The sequence below is a fragment of the Eleginops maclovinus genome, chromosome 21 (assembly GCF_036324505.1).
Source record: "Eleginops maclovinus isolate JMC-PN-2008 ecotype Puerto Natales chromosome 21, JC_Emac_rtc_rv5, whole genome shotgun sequence".
Taxonomy (NCBI): Eukaryota; Metazoa; Chordata; class Actinopteri; order Perciformes; family Eleginopidae; genus Eleginops; species Eleginops maclovinus.
Genome location: NC_086369.1, coordinates 7531975 through 7544430, shown reverse-complemented (window position 1 = coordinate 7544430; position 12456 = coordinate 7531975). Strand labels below are relative to the sequence as shown.

General features: G+C 40.1%; 1 protein-coding gene across 1 annotated transcript; it reads left to right on the top strand.

The window, feature by feature from the left end:
- Window positions 1-12084, top strand: tfr1b (transferrin receptor 1b). Its single transcript, XM_063912856.1, is given in 20 exon segments — window positions 1-119; window positions 1291-1325; window positions 1481-1682; window positions 2838-3036; window positions 4112-4249; window positions 4790-4874; window positions 5024-5146; window positions 5260-5355; window positions 5478-5617; window positions 6429-6598; window positions 6693-6812; window positions 6998-7083; window positions 7899-7962; window positions 8041-8108; window positions 8202-8269; window positions 8742-8832; window positions 9069-9302; window positions 9399-9548; window positions 9968-10000; window positions 10002-12084. Coding segments are annotated over 19 exon segments (2280 nt in total). The 5' UTR covers window positions 1-119; window positions 1291-1292; the 3' UTR covers window positions 10182-12084.
- The last annotated feature ends 372 nt before the right edge of the window (window positions 12085-12456 follow it).

The following is a 12456-nucleotide window of genomic DNA, read 5'->3' as shown; positions in this document are numbered from 1 at the left end:
TTTAAGGATGTGTACGTAACTGACTGCCGAGATGACGTTAGCGGAAGTGCTTTATTAATGACCATAAGGACACGGTAGAGAGGATCACTGAGGGCGCGGGCTTTCTTAGCGGCAATAAGGTGAGATTGCGTTGACTCGCATTATATTCTTTCATGCATTTCAAAGTCTACTCCATGTTGAGCTACTGTTCCTTTTGAGCGCGTCTCCCCCTCAAACGAAAAGCGATGGAGGACACAAAACATGCAGCTAACTAGCTTACTCCGAGATGATGCTACACATATCACTTGTCCTCTATGTTCCCTTTTATGAATCAACAGAACAGATATTGGTCATTTTGTTTATATTCTGGTTTTTAAGCGTTGTGTGGAGGTGTATATATTTTTCTGCACATCTGCATGTAACACCTAATTCACCACACCCAAAATATTTATATGAGGAGAAATCAAGAGAAGAAATGTGGAGTCATGGCATGGACAGCATTTAGCTTAATAGCCTACACTTCTCCCTGACGGTTTACTTGCTGTCTATTTTACTTTCACCACTGTTTATTTTTAAGGAAAATATATGTAATTGAGTCTTGAGTTTTTTGAGGATTCCTTTTATTCTCTTTTAAGATCAGTGAGTTGAGATTGCATGGTGTCACGATATTTAGAATACTAACTCTTCATTTTGAATTTGAAGCTATTTCCCACTTCAGCTCTTACAGAAGATAAGGAACTTGGTTGGGTAACCGGTAAGCTTGGCACAATCATGTTGCTTAAGTCTTACCTCAAACAACAGGGGGGGTTGTCAGTTGGAACAGACACTTCTTTTTAAGCTGTTTCTGACAACTCTCTGAAGTCTGCATCTGACATGTTTATAATAGAAACAAAGATTTCTGTTGTGATGAGGAAAGAATACATGAAGGTCACATGCACCATTGAGTCTGTTAACTAAAAGTTTGGTTTATAGAATAGAACAATTAATCAGAGCCTCAAGGAATGTTGATTTCCAGCAAAGTAAAGTTAAAACACATAATATAGTTATTATGACTTTAAAAAAAAAGAAAGGAACATACTGTATACGAAATAATGTTCTCAACTGTGTAGATCAGTCAGACTGTTTACAGGGAAAACAATCTTTACCCTCAAGACCCATCACAACCCTTCAAGGTCGTCTGAATGGCAACCTGACCCGCCTCACTTCCTCTCCTCCTCCCCACTCCCTCCCTCTCTCTTTCTGTTTCCTTTCTTATTCCTACCACTCACAAACTCATTTTCTCTGTCCCCCTCTCTCTTGGAATAACACCAGAAATGGAGCGAGTGAGGTCAGCGTTCAATCGAATGGTAAGTATTTGTTATTTTACCATTAGAAGGGCCCTCCCTTTGATTCAATAATAGGAAGATCTTTGTAGCCACTTGGTCTCCCTGCAGCTGTTGGTTAGGAACACATGGCTCTCATAGTTTTCACTCTTATCTTCTCCTGTCTTTCCTCGTTGTAGATTAAAAGTGAGCGGTACAGCAGGTTTACTCTGCAGCCATCGGAGGACGGAGAAAGACATGTTGAGGTCAAACTGTCAGATGATGCCACAGAGGCCGACGACCAGGAGGGGGGATCACCGAGTTTCAGGCCAGCACCCCAACTCCAAAACCGTGCGACTATCTGCTACCTGGCCCTGGGGATACTGCTGATATTTTTCGTTGGTAGGCCATGCTCATTATTATCATCCCATGTTACTATGCTGCTCTTTTTTCATCCATTCTCTAAATGTTGTAATATATTAAAACAGGAAAAATACGATTTTTTTAATGTAAAGAAAAGCTTATACCAGTGAATCAGTTGCCATTTTTGCTTTAATTCTTTAAATATTTGAATCAAGCAGAAACTTTTGAAGAATTACTGCAAAAAAATACATAATCAAAAAGCAGTCTAGACCACTTGTTCTCAACTGGTGGGTCAGTTGGTCGCAGATATGCAAGGAAAAAAAAACATCACGGAAAAAGGTCAAACTTTTATTTTGAAGTCCACTTTTATTTTGAAGGCCGAAATGTCTAATGGTGCACAGTAGCCCTTTGACTGGAAATGTCAGACCAGAAACGGTTTGGAAAACTGCTGTCACGTAATGATCATCTTATCAATAAAACATACATACATATTTCAAATAGAAATGAACAAGCAATGAAATAAGAACCCCGGTTTAATGAATGTTACTGGCGACTCTTATCAGAACGAGTCGCCAGTAACATTTTGTCCGTGATGACCCATCAGATTCTGTTTCTTTTCATAATAACGAAAAACATGTGTAGGCTGTCCACAATTTAAAGTAATTTACACAGCCACTCTCCTCTTACCTATTCTCTCTGTGAGGAGCAGCAGCTTCAGAGGTTAGAACAAAGCAGCAAAAGATAATTGGCATTAAATATTATTAAATATGCCCGGTAATAATAGATTTATTCATAATGATAGATGTATTGGTTTTTTAATACGGGTCCCGAAGCTTGACCAGTTGAGAACCACTGGTCTAGACCACTGAACTCCATTGTATGCTAATAATAACACTCCTGAACTCCTTGTTGTGACATCTTTAACTGATTTTAGAGACCAAGTGGGGGATCATTTACATTTCGGGTATCATCAAGGCAGTAAAGGACAAGCATTCAGCTCAACCACTAACCGCAGAAGTTATTTATGGAACAAACAACCTAGCTGCGTTGTCTGCAAACTCTTTGATAACTAGGTCGATGTGGTTATTTTATCTAGTCCTATTCCGTTAAGCTGTAGAGTCAGAAAGCTGCTTCAAAACTTTGATACTTTTTTCACAATCCGGTTCTCATGCCTCGATACTATTCCTCCCTCAGGCTGCCTGCTCGGTTACCTCAGCCACCGTGACACTCAGCTGCAGCCGGTGAACTGTGCTGCAGAGCCTGTGATAGAAAATGCGAAAGAAGAAACAGCAGCCGTTGTGGCATCGGTTCCAGACCCTCAGTTGAACTGGAAACAAGTGACCCAACTCCTCACGCAGAAACTCACCAGCCAGGCCTTTGACAAATCTTTGAGGTATCCGGATCATGTGCATCACTATTTAAAACACGATTTAACGTCATCATTCCGAAGTTACAGACAAAAGAGAACACATTATAACACCCAACAACCAAACAAACCTGCTAATCATACAAAAATTGTCCCTCCAAAGCTATGCTGTTATTAGTGGTACATATTATTGGGCAATATCACAATATATAGTTAAAACAATGTAGAATATTTGTAGCCTATATATCAAACCATAAAAGCTTTAAATAAGAAACTCCTTTTTTTAATGTTTTTATATTTATATAGCATTACTGAAACCATGCTATATTGTGATAGTCATAAAGATATGAAATGACCTATATTTTGAGCCCTTGTGTTGATGGTTTGTTCCAGCCAGGTTATTTTTTGGTCACAAAAGCCTTCTGCTTCCAGTGGGAGGGTGAGGAATAATACATTTGATTTTCCACTGAAGATGGCACATAATGATTAATTGTGTCCGGGATAAAGCCCTACCAGTTCCATGAAGATAATGGATGACAGCACACCACAGAAACACCCACAGTAACTGAGGGCTCTACTCTTTCCTACCGCTGTCCCTCAAACCATATTCGTCTAAACACATTCACGACATATCAGAAGGGAGAAAAATAAGCCACGTGACTCAAGCTCCAAGCCAGGGCTGAATGATATGTTCATGGAAATGAAATGTCTTTCTCATGCATGGAAACAATTGCACCAAGCCTAAGGTATAATGGTAAAGTCTTAAGTTAGGTCACCACGTACGAAAGTTGATTTAAAAACGTTACACATATTTTTTTAAATGACCGACGCCAACTTGTTTGTGACATTTATCTTATCTTATCTAATTCAACCACAAATGAAGGTTAATGGAAAAAGATGAACAACACATTTCCGTTTCTCTTGGAAGAGTCTTTCTGGTAGTGTACCACAATATTTGACGGCTCAAGTAGTGCACAGTTTTTGATGAGTCATGTGGCGGCCTTTTTCTTCTCAGAAGTGTTTGATCCATTCATGAAAGGGTCATTGTAGAAGAATGAGGGGAGACAAATTTAGCAGGAAATTTGATTTTGTTTCTCTGCAGCGACTTTGATCGGCCCAGACGTTCAGCGGGAAGTGATGAAGACAACAGTCTGGCAAACGCCATCCTTGATCTTTTCAAGAAGGAGGAGATGGATCCCTGGATCGGCATCCACTATGTTCAGCTGCAGACTCCAGACAGGTTGGTCCTTTATCATACATTACCCGATTGTGCTAATTTAATTCAGCAATATTTATTTTAAAGTGTTTTTAAAGAAGTTGGTGTTAGGATGCTTTTTTAATCGAAGTCAAATAATTATGAGTATTGTGTTTTTTCCAAAACTTAAGGTGATAATGATCAAAAAAATCAATCTTACAAAATGTTTTATTCAAGTTTTTATTGTTTTAATGTAATAATTATTCGCTGCGTCTCCCTTTTTTTCACAATTTTGAAATGCCAGATTCCAGCTTTTCTATTTCCAGATATTGTTTTGTTTTTTCTTTTTATTTATGGTGCAAAACCAGTTTCCCTGTCTGTTTAAGCTGCAGCTTAATCCAATTTAAGGTTTTACTCTCTTGAAATAACTGCAAAACAGGCACATGAGCTACCATTTGTTTTGATAATAAGGCAGAAGAAGGTAGACATTTATGAATGTTTTGTTAGTACAAACTCAGTAGAAAGAAAGCTCTTGATTCCTAAGACAAACTAAATATTGTTTATATTTTATCCTCTAACCTGCAGCAAGCATCCAAACCGTGTCACTTTTGGTTCAGAGGACTTCCAGCCTACAGGATATCTGGCTTACAGTGCTACTGGGAAAGCTCAGGTAAGTTGATATGGTCCTACTTTTAAAGTCAATTAAAATGTCCTATTTCGTTTTAACATTTACTCCCATTTCAATCCCAAATGGCCTGAAATCTAGGGTTTTAGTTTCCAGCTTTTTAAATAGAGCGGCCAATCTGACTGTGTTTTCAGGGCAAGCTGGTGTATGGCAACTACGGTCGTCAGGAGGATCTGGAAGTTCTGCAGAAGAAGAACGTTGACCTGAAAGACAGTGTGTTGCTGCTCCGAGCTGGAAAAATCAGTTTTGCAGAGCAGGTGACGGCACAATTTATACGTTCACAGACCTTTTTTCTACCATTTTTTGTCTTTTTTATTCTTGGGAACTTTACTTCAAGCTTGTTTTCATGATTTGTATTGTTTCTCTTCAGGTGGATAATGGTGCAATGAAGGGAGCCTGTGCTGTGCTAATCTATCCTGATCTTCAAGATTACAGCTATCCAGTGGATACGGCTCTCTACGGACATGTACGTTTGCACATAATAGTTACATAGTATGCAGTTGAAAGCCAATAAACCAAGACTCCAGTGAAGTCTCTCTTTAAAACCACTTCATGTTATGTTTTGACTTTGTGTTTGTCCCTATTCAGGTCCATCTGGGTTCAGGTGACCCCTACACCCCTGGATTCCCCTCCTTCAACCATACTCAGTTCCCCCCAACAAAGTCGTCCGGCCTCCCTAAAATCCCAGCCCAGACTATCACCGCCAACATGGCTTCAGCTCTTCTAAAGTGAGGACACGCACACACACACACACACACACACACACACACACACACACACACACACACACACACACACACACACACACACACACACACACACTGGTTATTCATTAGAATATGCTGGACATACAGGACTGTGCCTTACATTATATTTTACATTTATTCTCCCTGTGCCCAAGTACTGATAGTATACATATATTCTTATGTTTTTAAGGTAAAGCTACTATTGATGTTGACCATATATTGCTTTGGGTTCATTTCTATTTATTTGGTGAGCTAAAGCAACACAATTTAAAATTCAGTTTAGCGCTCATACGTTTTAGGAGTTCAACTCACTTGTACCCTGCTGTCATAAATAGTGACAGCTGTAGTGTCAATCGAGCTTCGGTTATAAATACATTACTCGTAATAAAAATCTTTTATTGACACCACCAAACATCAAGAATGTGTATTTACGCAGGAATAGCACGCTAGCTAAATTTGCTTACCGGGTTGTGTTGCAGGCATGCCCCGCTTTGTTCCCTTGCACAATACTGCCTTGCCCCCTCCCAGCATTCCCACCGACCCCAGGCATAAAAAAAAAATGCCATAGCTCCTGTGCTTGCGTTATAAACACCAACAGTTCGCCAGTGCTCCAAGCTCCCAGTCCTGGCACAGCTAACGGCTAACTAGCTGACGCTACAGTTAGCAGCCGTAAAGGTTATATTAGCAGCACCCTTAAATTGGCTAACTAAATACAGATACTGCAGTAAAATCTGGCACAGTTCAGTGTTGTACAGCACTTCCTCACACATTTCTCTATCTATGATTTCTCTAGAAATATAGGAGGTCCTGAATCGGATGCAAGCAGCGGTTTTAAAGGCAGCTTGTTGTCAGTTGAGTATAAACTGGGAGGCAGCAAGAACATTACCGTTGAGGTGAACAACGTGCTGGTCGACAAGGAAATCCACAATGTGTTTGGAGTCATCAAAGGATTCATTGATCCTGGTATGTTTTTATCCTTATCTGACCATCTACACATGGATTATTTTTTCTTCACCATACGTCTAACATCTGTGGTTGTCTGTGTGTGAATCTGCAGATAAGTACGTTGTTCTGGGAGCGCAGAGGGACGCCTGGGGTGAAGGTTATGCCAAAGCCACCGTTGGCACCTCCGTACTGACAGAGCTGGCCAAGGCGGTTCGCGAGATGGTGGAGAAAGGTAACAAATATCTCACAAAAAATGTCTATACCCAGATATGTTACAATGTTTAGGTTTAAGCCGAAATATAAATAAGTCTGTAGCTAATGTTGTAGACCAACAGTTACAGTGTTGGTGTTTTTGTTGCAGCTTCTTCTTCTGTGTAATAAATGAAATGCTCTGTGTGTTTTTTTTTTCTTTCCCAGATGGCTTCAGGCCCAGGAGAAGCCTGGTGTTTGCTAGCTGGAGTGCTGGAGAGTACGGAAGTGTTGGCGCCACTGAGTGGTTGGAGGTAGAAACTAAATTCCTTTATGTGGACGTCCAGAAATAAAATCTATCCTGCATAGAGTGGCGCAGGGGTGACGTATTTTTGTAGGCCGACCCGGAAGTAAGCTACGCATGGGTTCCCTCCATAAAAAAGCCACGCGGTTTCTCCGTAGGATTTTGGAGTGTCGTTAAAAATAAGATCTGTGGAAAACGAACCTGTTTGATAAATGCACGTTTTGTTCAGCCGGATAATCTCCACGTCTACCCTACTTTTTATAATTTTCGAATCAAAAATCGAATCGCCAGAAGCAAAATGCTAACGGTATGCTATAAACGAACTACAGACGAGTACAGCAGGGTCACACGACTTCAACGTCACGCCAACTTAAGATCCTTTCAACTGACTTTCAAAAATACACATTCCAAATTGTACAAGTTGAAGCGTTTGTTTTAAGAGTTTGCAAGAGCGCAGGTACTTGCTTTCAAGCAGAACAGGGACAAACTTAGCGGGAGTGTTTACGTGTTCGGCGTAATGACGTGCAATGTACTCAGCAACTTCTGTAGTCCTATTCAGTCACTTGTTAACAACCATCGTTCAGACGCGTAAACTCTTCAAAAATAACCAGTGGGGTCACTGCTGATGTAGTTAATGTTCTAAATCAAAACGTGATCCGTCTCTTAAATTTGTGTCAACCACAGACCTTATTTCGAGTTATTTTCCAAAAATCCCATTAACTCCGAGGGAACCGGAAGTGGTTCAATGCTAACTCACTTCCAGGTCTTAGGACTCGTTCCTGCGCCACTCTATTACTTACGTGTTTTAACATGTTTGTTTTCTAGGGTTACATGTCTTCTATTGACAAACGGGTTTTCACCTACATCAGCCTGGACGGACTGATCATGGGTAAGTAAAGCCTGAAGTATATCTCTGTACGGAACAAGTTGTTTTCCAGTCTGTTGACCAAGTATATCTCCTCACCAGGTAGTGGGAGCTTTATGGCCTCAGCAAGTCCGCTGCTCTACAGCCTCCTTGAGAAAACGATGAAAGCGGTAACGGCACAACTTCCACTCACTCAATGTTCATGCAGTTCTCTACAAACAAGTTGTGTTTTATACTAACTTTTATTTGCCTCGTCGATGCAGGTGAAAAGTCCTATTGGATCTGGCACGGTGTACGATATGGCGGGAAAAACTAAATGGGTGGCCAATGTGTAAGTAATTGAGCAGTATGTAGAGCCAGGTTTTTAGTTCAGTGATCAGCCAAAAGCTTACTAATGCAATCCATGTTTCAGGATGGTTTTGTGAAATACAATGATTAACAGCTCATTTGAAACCACAGAAGTCTAAATCTGGGTGTTATTAGGAAATAGATATTGGTCTTGATAGTGTACTTGAGTTTCTGTACAAATACAAATGCCTTTTAGTTGAGAAATGTAAAACATTGCTTTGTAATTCATGACGAAATCCAACATGTTAATTTTTCTCTGAACATAAGCAACCAGACAAGAGACTACTTAAGTCAAATGGATTCTAAACTTAGCAAAATATTATTTAATTACCAATACCAAACTTTCCGGTTTGATCCTCAGCCCTACCACATTGTTTTTGCTGTAGACAGAAGAAATTGTGATACTTTTTGTTGTAAAAAGATGGGTACGTTACAATAACTTCCCATATGTGCAGACTAAAGCCAATGTCAATGGACGACCCTGCCTATCCCTTCCTGGCCTTTTCGGGGATTCCCTCCATCTCTTTCCACTTCATCAATCTCAACGTGAGTCTGAATACAACAGAATCCTTGGATAATTACTGTGGATATGTGTAGATTTACCCACAACAAGTATGATGGCATTGTTAAGATTTACAAAACCTCCTATATCCACATGCACAAGTTCACTACATTCTTTAATCGTGCTTTTCGCAATTTACTGATGACTCTACTTATTCTGATTTGTTACATCTTGTTTCCTTGGTGTTTTTGTTGTTTTAATATGTACATTATGTCTTAAGGAGGAGGCTTACTGCTACTATGGCACCAACCTGGACAGCAAGGACCACCTCGATTACAAAACCAACAATCGCACCAGTGAAATGGCGGCATTGGCGGCCCAGTTTGCCGGACAGATGGCTCTGCGACTGGTTCACGACCACATGCTGCATCCCAGCCTGGACGTGAGCCGCTACAGCAGCGTCGTCAACAAGGCTGGGTACCGGGTCCTCCAACGCATCAACCAGCTCTCGCAGGTCAGTGTCTCCGTCTGTCTTTTGCCATCCAGCTAAAGCTTTTATGTTATGTTCTTAGAAATGTGTTTATTTCGATACCTTTTTTTTATTCTGTAGACCGGTCAGCTGAAGGAAGTGAATTCCAAGTGGCTGGGCCGCGCATGTAGCTCCTTCACACGAGCCGCTAGTAGCATTACAAATGACATCGCCAACACTGACATGAACGACAAGGAGGCCTGTCGGATCCTCAACGACAGGATCATGACGGTGAGACGCAAACTGGGACTCATCGGCTGTGTAGTCACATGCATGTTTAAAAAAGTTATTCACCAAATTCAATGCTTTGGTTGACGGCACTACTTTCCTGTGGATATATTTCTATGTAACAAAACTGGTCAAATGTACAAATTAATTAATGGGTTGGGTTAAAGGATATTTAAAAAGTGCAAATCTCTGCCACCATTCAATGGAGAATTGTAAAATGAGGATGGTTCCATGCTGGGTGATTTTGTGCTACACCGTCTACAGAGCTTTGTAAATTGTGCTATATCTTATATGAAATGGTTTCTCTTTGTTGCTATCAAACAATCTAACACGTTTATTTTTTGCTTATTGTATTCTCCTATGCGCAGTAAAAATGTAGCTTTGTTTTACTGCTATATCACAGTCTTTGTTTATCGTTCCAGGTTGAGCACAGCCTCCTCTCTCCGTACGTGTCCCCCCGTCGAAACTCCCTTCCGTCATCTCCTGCTGGGTCGAGGCTCCCACACTTTGGCCTCCATCGCCGAGACCACCGACATGGAACACTTCCGCACCCAGCTGGCCCTCGCCACCTGGAACCTGCAGGGGTGTGCCAACGCCATGGTGGGAAACATCTGGGACATCGATGAAGAAATCTAAAGAAAAAAGTCTGGAAGTTGTGATTGTGGTGTGTGTTGTTGAAATGCAGTTTACTGTAGGAGAAGAAGAAGGAGCTCCAACATCAGCACTTTAGCACAAGCTGTCAATCAGAGGTCTAAGCCCAACCCCTAAAAACAGGCAGGAGGGTCAGAGTTGTAAACCAACAAAGATTCAGGAGGTAATAGAACAGTACGAAACACGTTCTTAAATGTAAAACAAATTGAAATGCTTGATAATAATGCTGCTGACGAGTCTGCCTCCTCTTCTCCTGACACATCATTCAAGTCAAACCGTTTGCTGTGACCTCTCGCCATCAAAACACTGAGAAACCTTATTTATACTTATGTTATTTATCAGTGGCAGTGTCCACTATAAAATCATTATTTTGTCTTTTTATACGATGTTATCGGAAGCAGTGCCTTCCATAATTATGACGGTTATACTGTCTAAACACCCGGCAGCATCTGCTACAGAAATGACTCCTCAACTGTTGCTGACAAAATGGAACAACCCCCCCCCCCCCCCGCAGGTTATTTAAAAGGAAAAAATAAAGCGTGATGACAAATTTCCCCTGATATTTCAAATTAAGTATTGAGAGTCAAAAGCTAGACTCGTATCAGAGTGAAAACTTAAAGCCTCTGAATATTGGGAAATTCTTGTTTATAGAACAATTAGCCTAGAAATGAATTAAGACTTGTATTTATTCTGCACTTTGATGCAGGATGGACTAAAAAAATAATACGCTTGAAGGAAAAATATTATTAAACCTCACGAGTAATGATTAGTTAATTTGCAAGAAAGCCATTTATGTTGCACAGTCTACTTTGGAACAATGTATAATATGTTAAAGTTATCGGGAGCAGTGTCTTCCATAATTGAAACCGATTATCGGGAGCAGTGTCTTCCATAATTGAAACCGATTATCGGGAGCAGTGTCTTCCATAATTAAAACCATTATCGGGAGCAGTGTCTTCCATAATGTAAAGCAGTGATGGTAGTTTTTGCCTACCAGTGTGTGCGTGTGTGTGTGTGTGTGTGTGTGTGTGTATTTATCGAGAGCAGTGTCTCTCATATTTCACTTGACGGTGGAACAACTTGTCGGGGACAGTGTTTCCCAGAGTTTTATACTTGATATATTTATTTGTTTGTCATTTATTTTTGGATTATGTGGGTGTGTTTCTGATTTAACTGGATTACAGATTTGATTTACATCCAATCAATGCGAATTCATGACAGTTTTCAACAAACCTACTGACTTTAAAAGTACAACAAGTGCACCTACATGTGAATTCACTCCGCAACTCTCTTTGCATGCTTCTCAATGGCATATGTCCGCTTTACTCCATGTTACTGTACTGCTTATTATGGTGTAGTTGTACATCATTTCTATAGTACACACTTTTTCGGGTTTAGCCGCAAAATCACTTTGGTTTCCAAGCTGCAGATTGATGACTTTTTGTTTGACCATTTTCTTCCCATAACAGTTGTTTTCTGACAATGTTTTCTTGCCTTTGAAATGGCAATAGGGGATATTTAACAGAAGAAACGTGTTAAAAAGAATATTATGAGTCAGTCAACACAATGAAATGTAGTTCATATCCAATTTCTTTATTTCAATACGCTAAAGAGCAAACAAAACGTCAAGAGCTGGGTAATTTAGATCATTACGTGTAATTATTACGCATCCCTTCTGTTCAGCTTGATATTGTTGCAGCCTTTGTTTTTCTTTCCTGCAAGATGTTACAAGAATTAAAACAAAGGTTACTGAACTCTGAAAGGTTGGGAAATTAGTTTTCGCTTCATTGTGTAACTCCAACTGTAAGTTTCATCACTCATTCTTCATGTTTCTGTGCTCTCCATGTTCAGCGGAACAATCTAATAAACCCTTTTGGCTCAGCATCCAGTCAATGTCTAATTTGATTTCTGATTTTAGAGATTTTTTAAAAATGTTGTCTACTTTAACAATGTGTTTTGGTTAAGTGAACATGTACTAAACTAGACTAAGTTGGGAATATCAAAAGCTCTGCTGTGTTCCCCCTGTTAAGTCTTGTAAGTATTGCTGCTTTACAAATATCAGCCACGTAAACCTTTGTGGGGGGAAAAAGCCTGATGTGGTTTTGAAAACGGATTTTAGGCCATGTTGAGCAAAAAATGTGTCAAAAAGTGGTAAACTGAAGCAGCTAATGTGTCCCATATGTCAATGGAGCGCTGTTTATACACATTTTTGAACCGACTGTATCTGCTATAAACTTCTATTACTTCTTACTAATGGTAT